Source organism: Rutilus rutilus, assembly GCF_951802725.1.
Source record: "Rutilus rutilus genome assembly, chromosome: 19".
NCBI lineage: Eukaryota > Metazoa > Chordata > Actinopteri > Cypriniformes > Leuciscidae > Rutilus > Rutilus rutilus.
The window spans coordinates 917,553-936,657 of NC_140232.1; the positions used below are offsets into that span (position 1 = coordinate 917,553).

A 19,105-nucleotide genomic window follows, 5' to 3' on the forward strand; every position below is an offset into this window, starting at 1 on the left:
GATAATTTAAAGTATAATAAATTGAAAACCAATTATTTTAAATTGTAATAATATACCACAATATTACATTTTTTTTTCTGTATTTTTGATCAAATAAATGCAGGCTTGATGAGCAGAAGAAACTTCTTTCAAAAACATTAAAAATAGTGATGTGTCCAAGCTTTAGGCCTGTGCTGTGTGTGTGTTTGGACATGTGTGTGTGCATGCGTGTCATTTTTCTTTACAAATTGACCTCAACAAATGACTTGTCTGGCCTTAAAAATTCATAATACAGAATTTCTAGTCGCTTCTGCGTATCCGTGCGAACGGTAATGGTGATATGATCGCTGTAACTCACCTCACTGGCACCTGCAACGCCTTCAGCGCTCGGTAGTACTCAACGCCCTGCTTACTGGGAACACGCTTGTCCTCCTCACCCAGCATCAGGAGGACTGGGGCTTTTACCTGAGGAACAAACCCGTGCAGTGAAGAGCTACACTTCAGAATAATGGGCCGTCAGTAATAAGCAACTATGCAGGACTAATGAGTAGCTCTACATTAACACTTCAGCTATTAACTAATGTAGAAACAAGCTTTACTAGTGAGTGAGATCACATTTAGGAGATAGTTCCTTATTAGGTAATCAATAATTACTGAATGAGATTTGCCTCATTGATAACTATTAACTAACTGACAAATTATAAAGAACATTATCGCGTGTCTTACGGCGACACACAGGCAAACACATCGGGGGTTTACTGGTCAATTTAGAGATATTTGTCTTCAATAACGTCTTCTTTCAGGCTTGTGGTGAAGAAAGTCTGAAATCCACATTTAGGTCTTTATTTTACACACTTCGTCTGTTTGCGTCTGTAGATTTCTCATCAATTCAACAAAAGTTGTCGTTCTTAATCAACATGTTGCTCCGCGATCTCTGTCTGCTCCTGTCATCACACACACCGCTGGAAAGCTCTCTCTCTCCTGTACAATACTGTTGGATCCAAATATGGTCATTTCCTTTTTATCAGCAACCAATCGTGAAAGTAAAAGGGCTGAATGTGCAATCTCATTGGCTGATGATAAATCTTTAAAGCCCGTTTTCTCAAAATGACTTTTCTCTCTGAAATCTCCACTTCAGCAGCACCGATACACACCACACTTCCCAGTCTTGTACCCAGTTATATTATGAAGACATTTACAGAGGGATTTATAAATATATTATTCCTAGCCTGATTTATATAACATTTAATTCCAAAAAACATGTCGAAAATCATTTTTTAAGGCTATTGACAGTATATTCTGATTTACAGGATAACAAAAGTAGATCTCCATAAATCCCTCTGTCATTTGTTTCCCATCTAATATGTGAACACAATGAAAAAATCGTTTTTAACCCTTTATCCAATACTCAGATTTCGTTTTTTTAAATATATGCAAGTTAGCGCATATTTAATTAGATATTGCCTAATTAGCATATTTAAACATTAAATTACAGAAGACTTGTTATAAATTTTTTCCCCATCTTAACCCTCTGGGGTCTGAGGTGTTTTTGGGGTCCTTGAGATGTTCTGACATGCCCTGACATTTGTGCTTTTTTCAGTTGCTTATAAACATAGTAATGGCAAAAAAAAATTACACACTATTTAGCACAAACAGGGCTACCATAATATGTGAGCAACAAGAATGTACATGTCTGCATTTTTGAGAGAATAATGTTTATGCGTGGTTATTGAAAAAACTAAAAACTAAAGTTTCTGAAATAAGACCACAAAACACACACTAAATATGTGCCAATAAGACTTTTGTCTAATGGATGTCATCGCCTAGTGTTTTTTCTTCAAAATTATGTGAAAATCACCCTGCCTAATCCTTCACATAACACAATACATTGATTTGAATTTTGCAAAGCACTTTCTGTTTGGAAAGGCCATATGCGGAGTGGGCGTCACAGATCATGCATATGTAGTGGTTCACACCTGAGGACCGCATACTTAATGAGCCATTCATTCAGGTGAGTCACTGAACCACAAGAATGCAAGAGCAACAGTTGGAAGCATCTCAATTCTTTTTTATTTTTCCACATATTGTGCTTGCAATTTGGCCTATAATAGCCAAGGAAAACATGTAATTGTGCCGTTAATTCTCATACTGTATTTTCAGTTTTGGAATATTTATCCTCTCCCCAAATTTGTCACTAATAAAACACAATAAAAATTATTTAAAGAAAAGGCTTATATTTACCTTTTAATAGTTTGTTTACATCTACCTTGTAAATATTTAAATAAACAACAATTCAAGTGTAATCTTTCTTTGTACAAACTAAAGTATACATTTTATCATACATATTTCAAAGTTAAGGATTTGATTGATTATTTGATTATTTTTGACAAAAAAATTGGCAAATAAAAGCTTATTTGAGGTGGCAGATATTTTACAGTAAAAATGTATAATCTATCCAAAACTAATCAACGAAATGTTGTCTTTCATATGTCTGTAACATAGGTCTTTCATTTTTATTATAAGGAATATAAATGCTAATTTGCAGTTTAATACGTTGCTTATACAAATATATATATGTGCATACACACACACACATATACATGTGTATATATTTATACACAAAAATAAATTTTATTTATATTTTTTATATACATTTTTTTTTCCACAAATTGTGCTTGTAAATTGTATAATATCCAAGGTAAACATGTCTAGTAATTGTGCAGTAAATTCTCATACTGTATTTTCAGTTTTGGAATATTTATCCTCTCCCCAAATTTGTTACTAATAAAACACAATAAAAATTATTTAAAGAAAAAAAAATTATATTTACCTTTTAATAGTTTGTTTACATCTACCTTTTGAGGGACATTTTCCCTTATTATTATTATTCCTCACAGCGCTGCGAGACGGTGTAAACAAGTAATGATCTGAATAAACTTGTGTTTTCTCGAGCTGATATGGGGCGCCCCTCACAGGTTTGCGCCGTGGATTCCCGCGAGTCAGACGCGGATACTGTGTTTGTTTTAGGCTCGCGCAGTCTTCACTCGGACGCGCGCTTCAATCCGTTGTGGAGACTCTCTTTTCGTTCCAGTGAAATTACAAAACAAAATACACACACACACATGTCTCTGCCTGATATACAACCACTGATAAACATAATCTGATTTGACAAAAAAAAAAAAAAAACTATGAGTGCAGATTTGAACTCAGAACCTCTGAAACGCTAGGCAAAAGTTCTACCACTAGACCACTTGAGTTCACATATTTACTCACGTGAAAACTCGGTGTTTACTCGGCGTGATCAATTCACTCTTGAACATGCTGCCGTTCGTCTGAGTTACAATCTTCCTCTGAGGAAAAGCCAAGGTGAGTTATTCCTCGCTGTCCAGGATCATCTGAAGACCGTCTTTACCGGAGAAACGCGCCATCCTCTCTAAACGCGATGAACTATCAGTGAATCTGATCTGATGAAACTTCGTGTTTTCAAGGCATTGATCGGGGGGCGGGTGCGAAGCATAGATTACCTAAACTATTTACCATGTCAATAGCGCCGGGGGCGGGGCGGCCTCAGTTCATTATAGAGATAATTAGGCAGAAGGAAAAAACGGTACCTCTCCTTGCTTTCAAACGGATTACATGAGTTGAAAACATTTGTTTTTTTTATTAATTACTTCATTTAAAAGAAGAGATTTCAAGCTTCATAAAGACATATATCACGTGCCTGTGTGAGAAGTATTCGCTGAGTTATGATTCATTTTCGGACGCGTTTCAGAATGGACTACACGGACAGAGAGAAGGCAGAACTCGCTCCGTGATTATTTTTCTTAATTTGGCGAAAAGCACAACACTTTGTTTTTATTGTGAGTATACAGAAAAATAATACATATTTAACAGAATCGTTTGATGTATGAAACTCCTATGGAAAATCAAAGTCAACAGAGTATTTATGAGTTTCTTTTACACTGATAAAAAAAAAGCGAGCTGGTATCGCCGGCGATACCGCCGACCTCAGGGGGTTAATGTAGGTAATCAACTGGGAAAGTGTCCTGGTGATATCTGCTAGTTAAAGATGTTACCCTATTCACCTGTAGTGTCTCGCCTTAATCAGTCATCATTTTTACACTGAATATAGTCATAAAACGCATCACTAATTGCTCAAGTGTTGCCTAGTCACTATGTGATCTGGACCATTCTTGCAAAAGCTCACTAGTAGTGCCTGAAGTGACGAGGCAACACGAGTAATTAGTGATGCGTTTTATGACCACGTTCAGAGTAAAAAAAGACAATTGCTAACGTCTCAGACATGTTAATGTTGTGATTAGTAATTAATTAGTAATTCTTTATAATTTGTCACAATTACCTATTAGTTCTTAATGATGCAAATCTCATTCAGTAATTATTGATTACCTAATAAGGAACAATCTTAGTCCTAAATGTGATATCACTGATTAGTAAAGCTTGTTTCTACATTAGTTAATAGCTGAAGTGTTAATGAAGAGCTACTCATTAGTCCTGCATAGTTGCTTATTAATAACGGATCATTATTCTGAAGTGATTCCCAGTTAGGAATTAAAAACAGTAAATGATGCATCCGCTCACCTTGCTGACGAGTTTTATAGGGGACTTGTTCAACATTTGCTCCAGAGTAGCGGGGTCAATCTGAACGTGTGTGTTATATTCATAACCAGCTTCCACCATACACCTGAACACACACACACACACACACACACACACACACACACACATCAGGGCGATATCACGATACATTAGTCTTATTTCACTGCCAAGTAAAAGAAATGAAAAGGAAAGCCTACTTTTGTACTTTTGTTCTGCATTACACTGGATCAGGCACCTACTCCCTATAATGTATTCTCCTCTAAATAAAATAATAATAATTGTGTTGCATTAAAGTGGCATTATTATAAACGGTTGCAGCGGCTCAGTGTCTTCCCGGTCGGTGCCGTGGCTGTTTCTTGTTTTGTGTACGCACGCGAATAACACCTACAGCCGGCTTGATCTCACTGAGATCTTATTTAGCGCTATATTCTCCACTGCAGGCTTATGCTTCTCTCTAATGGACAGTCTGTTCAATATTTGTGGGCATGATTGGGCATGATGTTTCAGGTCTATAATACAAGTTTACCTTTAGTAGCGTGTGACGCGCGTGTGCTTGTGTGTAGCAGAGACTGCGCGCATCAGAGAGAGCACATCAGAGAGAGCTTAAAGTGATATTGACGTTGGTCTCGGGTCGGGTCGGGCTTGAACACCACGGGCCAGGGCCGGGATAGGGCTGGAGTTTTTGGCCCGTGCAGGGCTCTAACTAGCACTAGCACTTAAATTATATTTTTATAGACTAAATGAATGTTGTACTGACTGGAGAGCACTTTAAATTACGTTGTACCTGTGACAATGACAATAAAGACCTATTCTATTCTTATTATGCTATTTAATCCATCAAAGTGGATTTGCTTTGTCAGCAGAAACAGCGTCTTCTCGAACCAGACTCTTCCAGTCTCAGATACACTACAGTGTTTGAGGGCGGGGCTAAGAGACACTGCTCAGCCAATCAACACCAGAGGCTGGCTTTATGCAAATTAGTTACAAACCTACGCAGGTTCAGCAGGAAGAGAGACTGAATTACTGACGACTCGTTTCAGTTCAGAATCACTTCTTTCGTTTAGGAGACAAAAACTTTATTTTTCTGCACTTTGCAGACCTTTAACATTCACAGACAGCTCTATTACACACTGCATGAAAGGGAATATCCTAAAAAGTATAATAGGGGCACTTTAATATTATTTAAACTGGTGTGTAATTTCACCACTCAAACAGAAATGAGGGTGAAACAATAAATTGGTTAAATTTGATCTGAAATCCCCCTAATGCAATTTCGTATGATGATGGTTCATGTCACATTACCAGTCGGGAATGTCTGTGCTGCCGATCATGGAGGCCAGATTCGTGACGGGGTTTCGAGCCACACACGCCTTGTAAAACTCAGGATACTGTCCAATCAGATGACAAGCCAGGAATCCACCGTGAGATCCTCCAATCACAGCGATCTTCTGCTCGTCGAAGTCTCCGAGCTTCAGAACACTGTCTACCGCAAACTGATCAGAGTTAAACACTTTATTATACACATACAGACTGACGTACAGTCACAACACATATGCCGCTAATTATTCCAGCAGGGCCTTCTGAAAATATGGAAAATAAACACTAATTTATTTAGTATAACCAAATACCAAAATAAATACTAATTTAACTCATGTATTTGGTTATACTGATGCTCAGTGTTGTGTGTAACTCATTACAAGTAACTTGAGTTATGTAATCAGATTACTTTTTCAAGTAACTAGTAAAGTAACGCAATACTTTTTAAACTTACCACGAAATATCTGAGTTACTTTTTCAAATAAGTCACGCAAGTTACTTTGTTTTCCCATTTATTGACTGACAGCTCTCCTGTCCACATGTTGAGAGAAATAAAGTTAGGTGTGTGTGTGTGTGTGTGTGTGTGCGCTGTGTAAACATGATGGTTATTTTAGTTCTAGACTGAATGTGAACATGCATGTACTCGTCTCACTTGCACAAAAACATTCAGTATTCCTCAAAATGAATAAAACAGTAAAATGCAATCTCTGAATTTTACACATAACCTTTATAATTAACTACATTAAATTACACAATTATACTTTGTGTTTAATCTCACTTAATTAACCAGTGTCTTTGCTGCTGCCCTTCAATGATCTAATTCAACCATACTAAGAAGCAAAAATGACTTTAGATCAGATTTAGAGATAAGAGTGTTGAACTTCTTCTTCTGTATCCTATTGTTCTTTAATCCAGAATAACAGCAGCAACTGAAAGGTTTGTTTGAGCGGCACCCTCTACTGTACACTACTGTACTCTACCTCTACTTCTACCTCTACTGTACTCTACCTCTACTGTACTCTGCTGTACACTACTGTACCTCTACTGTACTCTACATCTACTGTACACTACCTCTACTGTATACCACATCTACTGTACTCTATCTCTACTGTACACTACTGTACACTACCTCTATGGTACACTACCTCTACTGTACTCTACTGTACTCTACCTCTACTGTACACTACCTCTACTGTACACTACCTCTACTGTACACTACCTCTACTGTACACTACTGTACTCTACCTCTACTGTACTCTACCTCTACTGTACTCTGCTGTACACTACTGTACCTCTACTGTACTCTACCTCTACTGTACTCTGCTGTACACCACTGTACCTCTACTGTACTCTACTTCTACTGCACTCTACATCTACTGTACACTAGGGCTGGGCGATATGGACCAAAAGTCATATCCCGATATATTTAGGCTGAATATCGATATACGATATATATCCCGATATTTTTTCCGCAAAGTGAACAGTTGCAAAATCAAATGAATAAATAATAAACAGGTTTCTTCACCTTAGGGCTGCACGATTATGACAAAAATCATAATTGCCGATTATTCCCTTTGAATTGTTATTTGTGATTTATTAATTATGATTATCAAAGTTTACATTGAATATATATAAACAAATTTTGTGTAAACATGTTATAATTTGCCTATATACACACATATATATACTTTTCCCCTTTACTTAACATGAATTGTAAGAATATGACTAATAGACTAGTAGGCCTACTAATAAATAAACATTAGGCCTATGCTAAAGCTATTAAATAGCAGTCCCAAACTAGTTTTTGTTAATACAATGTTGGTATGAGCCACTACAGTCATTTAAAAATATAAAAAATAACACAAATAAAAATAGTGGCATTTTGGGGTTAATATGGAAACGACAGTTGCCATGGTGAATACACAATATTAACAATAACTGTTGATGAAACATGGAAACTGCTCCTGGTGAATAGAATGAAAATCATATCTGCATTACTTTTATTTCGTGTAATTTACAACGTAACGGCGTTGCATGCTCGTAGTTTATTTTGCACTTGATCAGTGAGGCGATACACAGCGCGCGCGCGCCGCCGCATTTGCGCGTGCAATTGAGTGTGCGCTCCGAGCACAGGATAACGGCTGACAGGACAATAAAGTCCGTTTTTCTGATTTGAAAGACTTTATTTCAGCGTACACTTATGTCACTGCCTGGTAGTTCCTGTTGTGCTGGGGTTTCTGAAGTAGTCATGATTCGCCTCTCGTAACATGCTCTAAACACGCACGCAGAGTGGAAAAGGAGGAGCGGAGGCGCGAGAGCAGAGCGCAAATTTGAACTAACGTTATATCGATATATGAGATATGGTCTAATTTCATATCGCATTTAAAAATATATCGATATATTTTTTATATCGATATATCGCCCAGCCCTACTGTACACTACCTCTACTGTACTCTATTGTATACCACATCTACTGTACTCTATCTCTACTGTACACTACTGTACTCTACCTCTATTGTACACTACCTCTACTGTACACTACCTCTACTGTACACTACCTCTACTGTACACTACCTCTACTGTACACTACCTCTACTGTACACTACTGTACACTACTGTACTCTACCTCTACTGTACACTACCTCTACTGTACACTACCTCTACTGTACACTACTGTACTCTATCTCTACTGTACACTACTGTACTCTACCTCTACTGTACACTACTGTACTCTACCTCTACTGTACACTACTGTACTCTACCTCTACTGTACACTACTGTACTCTACCTCTACTGTACACTACCTCTACTGCACACTACTGTATAATACCTCTGCTGTACACTACTGTACTCTACCTCTACTGTATACTACCTCTACTGTACTCTACCTCTACTGTACACTACCTCTACTGCACACTACTGTATAATACCTCTGCTGTACACTACTGTACTCTACCTCTACTGTATACTACCTCTACTGTACTCTACCTCTACTGTACTCTACCTCTACTGTACTCTACTGTACTCTACCTCTACTGTACACCACCTCTACTGTACTCTACTGTACACTACTGTACTCTACCTCTACTGTACTCTACCTCTACTGTACTCTACCTCTACTGTACTCTACCTCTACTGTACTCTACTGTACTCTACCTCTACTGTACGCTGCTGTACACTACTGTACTCTACCTCTACTGTACTCTACCTCTACTGTACACTACTGTACTCTACCTCTACTGTACTCTACCTCTACTGTACTCTACCTCTACTGTACTCTACCTCTACTGTACTCTACCTCTACTGTACTCTACCTCTACTGTACTCTACCTCTACTGTACGCTGCTGTACACTGCTGTACCTCTACTGTACGCTACTTCTACTGTACTCTACATCTACTGTACTCTACATCTACTGTACACTACCTCTACTGTACTCTACTGTATGCCACATCTACTGTACTCTATCTCTACTGTACACTACTGTACTCTACATCTACTGTACACTACCTCTACTGTACTCTACTGTATGCCACATCTACTGTACTCTATCTCTACTGTACACTACTGTACTCTACCTCTATTGTACACTACCTCTACTGTACTCTACCTCTACTGCACACTACTGTATAATACCTCTGCTGTACACTACTGTACTCTACCTCTACTGTATAATACCTCTGCTGTACACTACTGTACTCTACCTCTACTGTATACTACCTCTACTGTACTCTACCTCTACTGTACTCTACTGTATACTACCTCTACTGTACTGTACTCTACTGTACACTACCTCTACTGTACTCTGCTGTACTCTACCTTTACTGTACTCTACCTCTACTGTACAGGAGTAAATATGCATTTCCTTCAGCCTGAGGATTATTATTTCACTTTTGGTGTGAAAGGGCCTTAATATGTGCCAAAAATAGATGTTTCTTTTTTTTTTTTTTTTTGCTAACAAAACAAAGAAGCAAGTCCAGCCCAGGTGAGAAAAAGTAACGCAAAAATAATGTAACGCATTACTTTTCATAAAAAGTAACGCATTTAGTAACACAATATTGTAATGCATTACTTTTAAAAGTAACTTTCCCCAACACTGCTGTGATGCTTGATGATGTGATCATGTGACCAGCGAGTGTTAGTGTTTACCTGCACGTCTCTCACGTCCTGCGTACCGATGTTTCCAGGCAAGGAGTAGATGTTATCCTGACCAAACCCAAGTGAGCCTCTGTAATTCACTGCAACAGGAAACACACACATCGGAAAAATTACACAAAACCATTGACATCGACTCATTCCTGCCCATACGGCCCTAACATTACGATATTAGCCAGAAAATCGCCCTCATGTCATTTGAATCTCCGAAATCATGTGTCTTGGAGTATCGCAATAATATCGTATTGTGAGTTCAGTATCGTGATATGTATTGAATCGTGACGTGAGGGTATCGTTACACCCCTAGTGTAAAGTATAAACTATGAGCTCTCCTCACCCAGCAGGACAGCGAAGCCCATCTTACACAGAACCGCTGTGGACAAAATCCATTCTGTCACCAGCACTGAATGAGGGCCGCCTGACACACACACACACACACACACACACACACAGAAAATCAGCACAGCAAGACGTTAACGTTTTCTTACAACACTTTTATATTGTAAAAGTACTGTATAAATGTCAGTAGAGAGCAGACCGTGTGGCATGACGATGAGAGGTAGTTTGCTTCCCTCCGTCGTTTCCTTTGGCTTCAGCAGAATCGCATCAAAGTCCAAACCAGCTAAAGAAGAACAGAGAGTCGTTATTTTTCCATGGAGATATACTGTACAGTGCAACATGTGAACACTAGGACTGTCGAAATTTCATTAAAACTTTTGACCACAAGGTGGCGCTACCCGAAACCGAAACCCGTTTTGTGATTTTTGGTCAAAGCATTCAGAAGTTATAAGCAAAAATGTTTCATATCTCCTGACCACTAGGGGGCACTGCACCGAAACTGTGCAGGTAGACTCAGGTCATGTATGTCATAACACACACCAATTTTGGTCAGAATACGCTAAAGCGTTGCAGAGATAGGCAATAGCCTCACGTTCATTTTGGCAGGAACTTCGCCAAATTCGTTTCCGCATTATTCGAGAACTGTTTGACAAATCAACTGTTTGTTGGTCTGAAGATGATCCAGTTACATTTTCATGAAATGTTTGACTAATTCTAAATGGCGGAAACATTTTCATGCCGGAAAATGACATCACACGGTGCAATCGAATCACCTTGAGCGTCTGGAATTTTGTTTCTAGTTTGTTTCTACTTTGGACAGTTGGTGGCGCTAGAGGGATAGAGTTAGAGACTCCAGATTTGCTTGGGTGACAGTTCAGTCTGTCCTCCATCTGTGTGCCAAGAAGAAGCGGAAGAATAATAATAATAATAATAGGAACGCCAACGATTATAATAGTTGCCTACACACCTTCAGTGCTTGGTCCCTAATTAAATGGTTAATTACAGTTATCTGTAGGATGGGGACAGGCCTAGTGAACACACACACACACACAGAGATCTTACGGTATTGTGTGTTGTCCTGCTCAGGTGGAGGGCACACACACACACACACACACACACACACACACACACACACACACACACACACACACACACACACAGATCTTACGGTACTGTGTGTTGTCCTGCTCAGGTGGAGGGCTGAGGTTCACAGTGTTCCAGCTGATCTGGTCCTGAGTTTGAGTCTCCTCCAGCGTGACCCACGACACCTGGGTATCAGAACCCTTCGCTGGGAGAAAACCCACACGCTGCAGAACACAACATCTTGTTACACACACACACACACATCTCATTACACACACACACACACACACACATCTCATTACACAACATCTCGTTACACACACACATCTCGTTACACACACACACACACACACACACACACACATCTCATTACACACACACACACACACACACACACATCTCATTACACAACATCTCGTTACACACACACACATCTCATTACACACACACACACATCTCATTACACACACACACATCTCATTACACACACGCTGCAGAACACAACATCTCGTTACACACACACACACATCTCGTTACACACACACACACATCTCATTACACACACACACACACATCTCATTACACACACACACACACACACACATCTCATTACACACACACACCTCATTACACACACACGCTGCAGAACACAACATCTCGTTACACACACACACATCTCGTTACACACACACACACATCTCATTACATACACACATCTCATTACATACACACATCTCATTACACACACACACATCTCATTACACACACACACACATCTCATTACACACACACACACATCTCATTACATACACACATCTCATTACATACACACATCTCATTACATACACACATCTCGTTACACACACACACATCTCGTTACACACACACACACATCTCATTACATACACACATCTCATTACATACACACATCTCATTACACACACACACATCTCATTACACACACACACACATCTCATTACACACACACACACATCTCATTACATACACACATCTCATTACATACACACATCTCATTACACACACACACACATCTCATTACACACACACACACATCTCATTACACACACACGCTGCAGAACACAACATCTCATTACACACACACACACACACACACACACACACACATCTCATTAACTATACGAGGAAAAACTGTTATCTGAGATCCATTTAACCCTTAAACTCATACCTCAGGTCTTTATTGACCCAGGACGTCATTCATTCAGTCGTACTACATTGTCTTTTCCTTGCGCATACTTATATACTGTATATATATATATATATATATGTGTTGATAATGTATGTGTGAATACCAGGTCTGGAGGCTGGTTTGGTGAAGAGCAGCTGATCACCATCAGATCTCTGTGAATATTCAGTAAACTCCAGCTTCCTTCCTGAGATTCTACAGTACAAAGAGATCAGAGTCATACAGTTCAGTACAGTAGAGTACAGTAGAGTACAGTAGAGTAGAGTACAGTAGAGGTAGAGTACAGCAGAGGTAGAGTACAGTAGAGTTCAGTAGAGTACAGTATATTAGAGTGAAGTACAGTATATTAGAGTGAAGTACAGTAGAGTGCAGTACAGTAGAGGTAGAGTACAGTAGATAAGAGTAGAGTACAGTAGAGTGAAGTAGAGTACAGTAGAGTGAGGTACAGTGGAGTAGAGTACAGTAGTGTAGAGTACAGCAGAGGTAGAGTAGAGTACAGTAGTGGTAGAGTACAGTAGAATACAGTAGAGTGAAGTAGAGTACAGTAGAGTGAGGTACAGTGGAGTAGAGTACAGTAGTGTAGAGTACAGCAAAAGTAGAGTACAGCAGAGGTAGAGTAGAGTACAGTAGTGGTAGAGTACAGTAGAGTAAAGTATATAAGAGTGAAGTACAGTACAGTAGAGTACAGTAGAGTGAGGTACAGTAGAGTAGAGTACAGTAGAGTACGGTAGAGGTAGAGTACAGTACAGTAGGATAAGAGTAGAGTACAGTAGAGTACAGTACTATAGAGCACAGTACAGTAGAGTGCAGTAGAGGTATGGGTGCTGTGGCGCAATGGATAAGACACATGCCTTTGGTGTGAGAGACCCGGGTTCGAATCCACTGTGAGACACCAATGTGTCCCTGAGCAAGACACTTAACCCCTAGTTGCTCCAGAGGCGTGCGACCTCTGACATGTATAGCAATTGTAAGTCGCTTTGGATAAAAGCGTCAGCTAAATGAATAAATGTAAATGTAAATGTAGGTAGCGTGCAGAAGAGTACAGTAGATAAGAGTAGAGTACAGTACAGTAGAGTGAGGTACAGTAGAGTAGAGTACAGTAGATAAGAGTAGAGTACAGTACTATAGAGCACAGTACAGTAGATAAGAGTAGAGTACAGTAGATTACAGTAGAGTCATATGAGAAGTCATGCGTAACGAGACAACGAGAGTAGCTCTACATACGAGAGGTGAGAGACGTGACCTCTCGACTCGAAGTATCAACAACCAACAGATCCTGTAATATACAAACACAATGTCAAATCAACTTTATTAATATACAGGACAATAACAAAATCAGTGACGCAAACAGATTTCAAACTCTAAAAAGACAATAGAGTCAATGTTCAGCTGAGGTCAGTTCAGTGCTGATTCAGTTCAGTAACTGTGTAAAGATAATCAAATAGGAAACAAGTTCAATTCCTCTATAAAGCATCTCTGGAGAAAACAGTGATGTCATCATCCAGCCTCAGCTCAGTTCATATTCAATTTGCAATAATCAACCATGTTAATCTGTGTCCATGAAAACAGTACCTTACGGCCTCTCTGAGCGCAGGAGATCAGCACACGCTGACTGTCAGCTGACCAGCAGCGGGGAGAAAGCATCGAGCTGTAGATCCCAGTAAAACCATCTGACACACACACACACAGAAAAAAGAGATATTAAACAGGCCAGAGATCGTCTTGGTAACCCTCGTAACCCTTGTAACCCTCGTTCCCTGAAGGATTACGGATACGTACGTCGGACGTGCCGAATGATTGGGATCCCGCTTAGGGAGCCTATCATCTTTGAGTGTTAACAGAATGAGCCAATGCTCACTTTGGCGTGTGAGACCTGCATCTCGCGCTCCGCCCCGCAGCACGGGTATGAACACAGAAGCGGATGCAAGAACCATTTGTTTTTCACTGAGGAGCCGAGCAGAAGCCCCGGAGTCAGCGGTGGTCAAGCAATGCTGGCGACGGGACGTACGTCGGAAGTGCCGAATGATTGGGATCCCAAGTAACACACCACCTTCCAAAGCCTCCCTATCCCCCCACAGGCTGTCGTGAGAGCTCGTCGGCTGCACAATTGAGCAGGCCGGGAAATAAGTGGCACGAAGCGACCTGACTGGTTGACCTGACCTGACTCAATAGGAGACCACGCTGATTTACGCAACGGCTGCAGTGTTGTCCGTATGGACCAGCAAGTGCTTGCCGAGCAGCAGCTTCTTGAGGCGGCCCGGAGCAAGATGTACTGCAAGCAACTCGAGGCAGTTGATGTGCCTATGCAGTTGGGGGCCCGTCCAGATCCCCGCAACTGCATGTACGTTGTGCGTGGCCCCCCAGCCGGTGTTGGAGGCATCTGTGGAGACCACAGCATACCTGGACACTTGTTCTGGGGGCACTCCGGCGCGGAGAAATGAAGGGTCTGACCACGGGCTGAGGGTTTGGAGGCAGGCCGGGGTGATTGTCACACGGAGCGTGCCGCTCTACCACGCCCATCTCGGGACTTGGCCGTGAAGCCAGTGCTGAAGCGGCCTCATGTGAACCAACCCGAGCGGCGTTACTGCGGCTGCGGATGCCATATGCCCCAGGAGCCTATGGAAAAATTTCAGTGGGGCCTCTGTTCTGCTCTTGATAGTATTCAAGGCGTTCAGCACTGACCGGACACGTTCCTCTGTGAGGCGTGCCGTCTGGTGGACCGAGTCCAGCTCCATACCGAGAAAAGAGATCCTCTGCACGAGGACCTGAAGACACAACTGGCTGAGATGCCGGAGCATCAGATCCCTGTGTTCGCACAACTGATCCCGAGACTGTGGTAGTATCAGCCAGTCGTCGAGATAGTGGGGGATACGAACACCACGCTCTCTCATGGGAGCAATAGCTGCCTCCGCGACCTTAGTAAAAACAGGGGGCGGCAGGGACAGCCTGAAGGGTAGTGCCTTGTACTGATCCGCTCGACCCTTTAATGCAAAGTGCAGGAAAGGCCTGTGTCGCTGGAGGATGGAGACATGAAAATATGCGTCCTTTAGGTCGATTGCTGCAAACCAATCTGGGGGTGCATTTGAAAATGCATTTCTACGTTAGCATTTTGAACGGCAGCCTGTGAACGGACCGGTTCAGAACACACAGGTCCATGATTGGTCGTAACCCACCGCCTTTCTTGGGTACAGTGAAGTACGGGCTGTAGAAGCCGGTCTTCATATCGGCTGGAGGGACCGGCTCTATCGCATCCTTCGCCAGTAGGACTGCGATCTCCACACACATGACAGGGGCCCGTTCGCTCAACACCGAAGTGTAGTGAACACCCCTGAGCTTGGGCGGGTGCCGGACTAATTGAATCATATAGCCGAGTCTGATGGTACGGAGGAGCCAGCTGGACACTCTGGGAAGCACTTTCTAGGCTTCCACAAACCGAGCCAGGGGGACCAGAGGCACCACAGAAGTACCCACGGCGGGGCAGCGAAGTGGAAGATAGGGACCCGACTCAGACGGCATAGCGGCCCGAAGCTGAGTGTGCGGGGCAACACTTACCTGTCTCCACTAGGGGTGTAACAATACACGTTTTCTTACTGAACAGCTCGGTACGAGGCTTTTGGTTCATTACGCATTACGAACCGAACGATTCGGTGGACCATTTTTCCTGCCGGTGCGACCTTTGTTAGCAGTCACGCTGGCGCGACCACCACAACGTTGCCCAACATCATGCAGTAAACATAATGAAAGCAGAATGAAACTGCGCTACTCATTATTTTGTGCTTCACAGACCGTTTATCAGTTTTGACCATCATTGTCAGAGCAGCGCGAGCCGATCTTGATCAAGCGACACTGTTACTACACAGCGCTAAGAGATCCAGTAAAGAAAGCATTTGAATTCGCCAAAGAAGTAATAACATCAGCACTAGTGAGATGAGCCGAGATCTAGTGAGAAGCATTCACATTTCTCTGTTATTAACCGTAGATCTCTATTAGATCAAACAGCGCTGTCGTGGAAACCAGGAGAAACATTGTGCCCTGAATGAACTAGTTATAGGCTTTGAGTCCACAGATCAGCAACATTCACCATGGATTTACTGTAGTAACACTCACTGTAAGCATGGAAGTGTGGCAGGAATAGTAAAATGCTTTCAAGTACGTCACACATCTTTTTCCAGCAAACTCAAATGTTATCATATTTAAATGTTATTTATAATGTGATGACCAAAACATTATTTGTCCATACTTCAAAGATTAACACCATTTATAAAACTAAAAGTTTCAAGATGTAGGAAAACTCACAATTATTTAAAAATACATTTTTTGTTTGTTTAAATCAAGTAAATTTCTTTGGCATTTCTTTCTTTTTGCTGTATCGAAAACGTACCGAACCGTAACACCACTGTGTCGTATCGAACCGAACCGTGAAGTCTCCACGGGGCGGCGGGGGGGTGTGTGTGAGGAGGGTCGCACACCGCCAACCTCGCCCTCTTGGGACCCAGCAACAGAGGAATTTGCTCTTTTATTGAACATGTGGGGGCCTCTGGGCTCCGGGGAGCCAGGAGTTCGCTTAGTTCTCCACCGCGTCGCCGAAGAGCCCAACCTGGGAAATGGGAGAGTCCAGGAACCGAGACTTGTCGGTCTCCCTCATATCAGCCAGGTTCAATCATCATCAAACGCTCGGCTCCTCAGCGAAAAACAAGTGGTTCCTGCATCCGCTTCCGTGTTTATACCCGCGCTGCAGGGCGGAGCTCGAGATGCAGATCTCACACGCCAATGTGCATTGGCTCGTTCTGTTAACACTTGAAGATGACGGGCTCTCTAAGCGTGATCCCAGTCATTCGGCACGTCCGACATACGACCGACTGAAAGAGAACTTCATCTGAATAACACGTTTCTGAACTCCAATAAACCAACCAATAAAAAAATAAAAAAATGTATGCAAACATGCCCTTACCCTCTCTGGCTCTCGTCTGCACATCGACCACAACACTCGTCTGCTGGGTGTACCAGTCATACTGCAAACACACCACAACTGATCACATCACTGCAACACTTTACAGTCAAGGTTAATTCACACACACACACACACACACACACACACACACACACACACACACACACACACACACACACACCACAACACTCGTCTGCTGGGTGTACCAGTCATACTGCAAACACACCACAACTGATCACATCACTGCAACACTTTACAGTCAGGGTTAATTCACACACACACACACACACACACACACACACACACACACACACACACACACACACACACACACACACACACACACACACACACACACACACACACACACACACACACACACACCACAACACTCGTCTGCTGGGTGTACCAGTCATACTGCAAACACACCACAACTGATCACATCACTGCAACACTTTACAGTCAGGGTTAATTCACACACACACACACACACACACACACACACACACACACACACACACACACACAACACTCGTCTGCTGGGTGTACCAGTCATACTGCAAACACACCACAACTGATCACATCACTGCAACACTTTACAGTCAAGGTTAATTCACACACACACACACACACACACACACACACACACACACACACACACACACCACAACACTCGTCTGCTGGGTGTACCAGTCATACTGCAAACTAATTACTGTTAGTGCTAAAACTTTACAGTCAGCTTTCATTTACTTTAAGAATTGGACTTGGACACACACACACACACACACACACACACACACACACACACACACACACACACACACACACACACACACACCACACACAGTCGGCTGCACTGCTGGTGAGGGCCAAAGACGCCAGACTCCAGATAAGCGATGCGACAGTGATCAGGACTGAGCCGAGGAGAGCAGACGGAGCTGGAGTTACAGGACAACTGGTCTGAGGACACAGATACAAGATTATGAGCGGCAAAAATGTGATAATTATGAGGAAATTTATACACTCACTCACACACACACACACACACACACACACACTCTCACAAACACACTCGCACACTAACACACACACACACATACTGTCAGACACACATACTCTCAGACACACTTATTCTCTCACACACACACACACACACACACACACACACAACATATTGTCTGAACAGAATGGTTGAAGATGAGAGCTTTACCACATTTGCCACTAGCCAGATCCACATAAAACAGAGACGACCTGCAGAACAGACAGAGCATTTAAACAACACGAAAATGAAGAGGTTTAGAAAGTTCATCTTCTTCATAACACTCCTCCTCCTCCTCATCATCACCTTCTGTTGGCGCAGTATTTGAGCCCCAGTCTGAACGGCTCGTGCCACCAGCCCACGAACACCAGCCCGGTGTCACCGGGAGCCCAGAACGCCTG

General features: G+C 41.9%; 2 protein-coding genes across 2 annotated transcripts in view; both read right to left on the reverse strand.

The window, feature by feature from the left end:
* LOC311278748 (nuclear factor 7, ovary-like) overlaps positions 1 to 19,105 on the reverse strand; it is a 1,193,180-nt gene that overhangs the window by 59,879 nt on the left and 1,114,196 nt on the right. The window lies entirely within an intron of this gene.
* The window catches only part of LOC311278365 (acylamino-acid-releasing enzyme-like), a 33,196-nt gene that overhangs the window by 1,657 nt on the left and 12,434 nt on the right, over positions 1 to 19,105 (reverse strand). Inside the window, exons 9-22 of the mRNA XM_084389145.1 lie at positions 19,011 to 19,102; positions 18,876 to 18,916; positions 18,504 to 18,625; positions 17,666 to 17,726; positions 14,287 to 14,384; positions 13,939 to 13,990; positions 12,821 to 12,909; positions 11,575 to 11,713; positions 10,606 to 10,689; positions 10,405 to 10,485; positions 10,062 to 10,150; positions 5,899 to 6,089; positions 4,579 to 4,681; positions 338 to 444 (exon numbers count right to left, since the gene is read on the reverse strand). Coding sequence (XP_084245271.1) covers positions 338 to 444; positions 4,579 to 4,681; positions 5,899 to 6,089; positions 10,062 to 10,150; positions 10,405 to 10,485; positions 10,606 to 10,689; positions 11,575 to 11,713; positions 12,821 to 12,909; positions 13,939 to 13,990; positions 14,287 to 14,384; positions 17,666 to 17,726; positions 18,504 to 18,625; positions 18,876 to 18,916; positions 19,011 to 19,102 — 1,349 coding nt within the window. The remainder of the gene's footprint in view (positions 1 to 337; positions 445 to 4,578; positions 4,682 to 5,898; positions 6,090 to 10,061; positions 10,151 to 10,404; positions 10,486 to 10,605; positions 10,690 to 11,574; positions 11,714 to 12,820; positions 12,910 to 13,938; positions 13,991 to 14,286; positions 14,385 to 17,665; positions 17,727 to 18,503; positions 18,626 to 18,875; positions 18,917 to 19,010; positions 19,103 to 19,105) is intronic.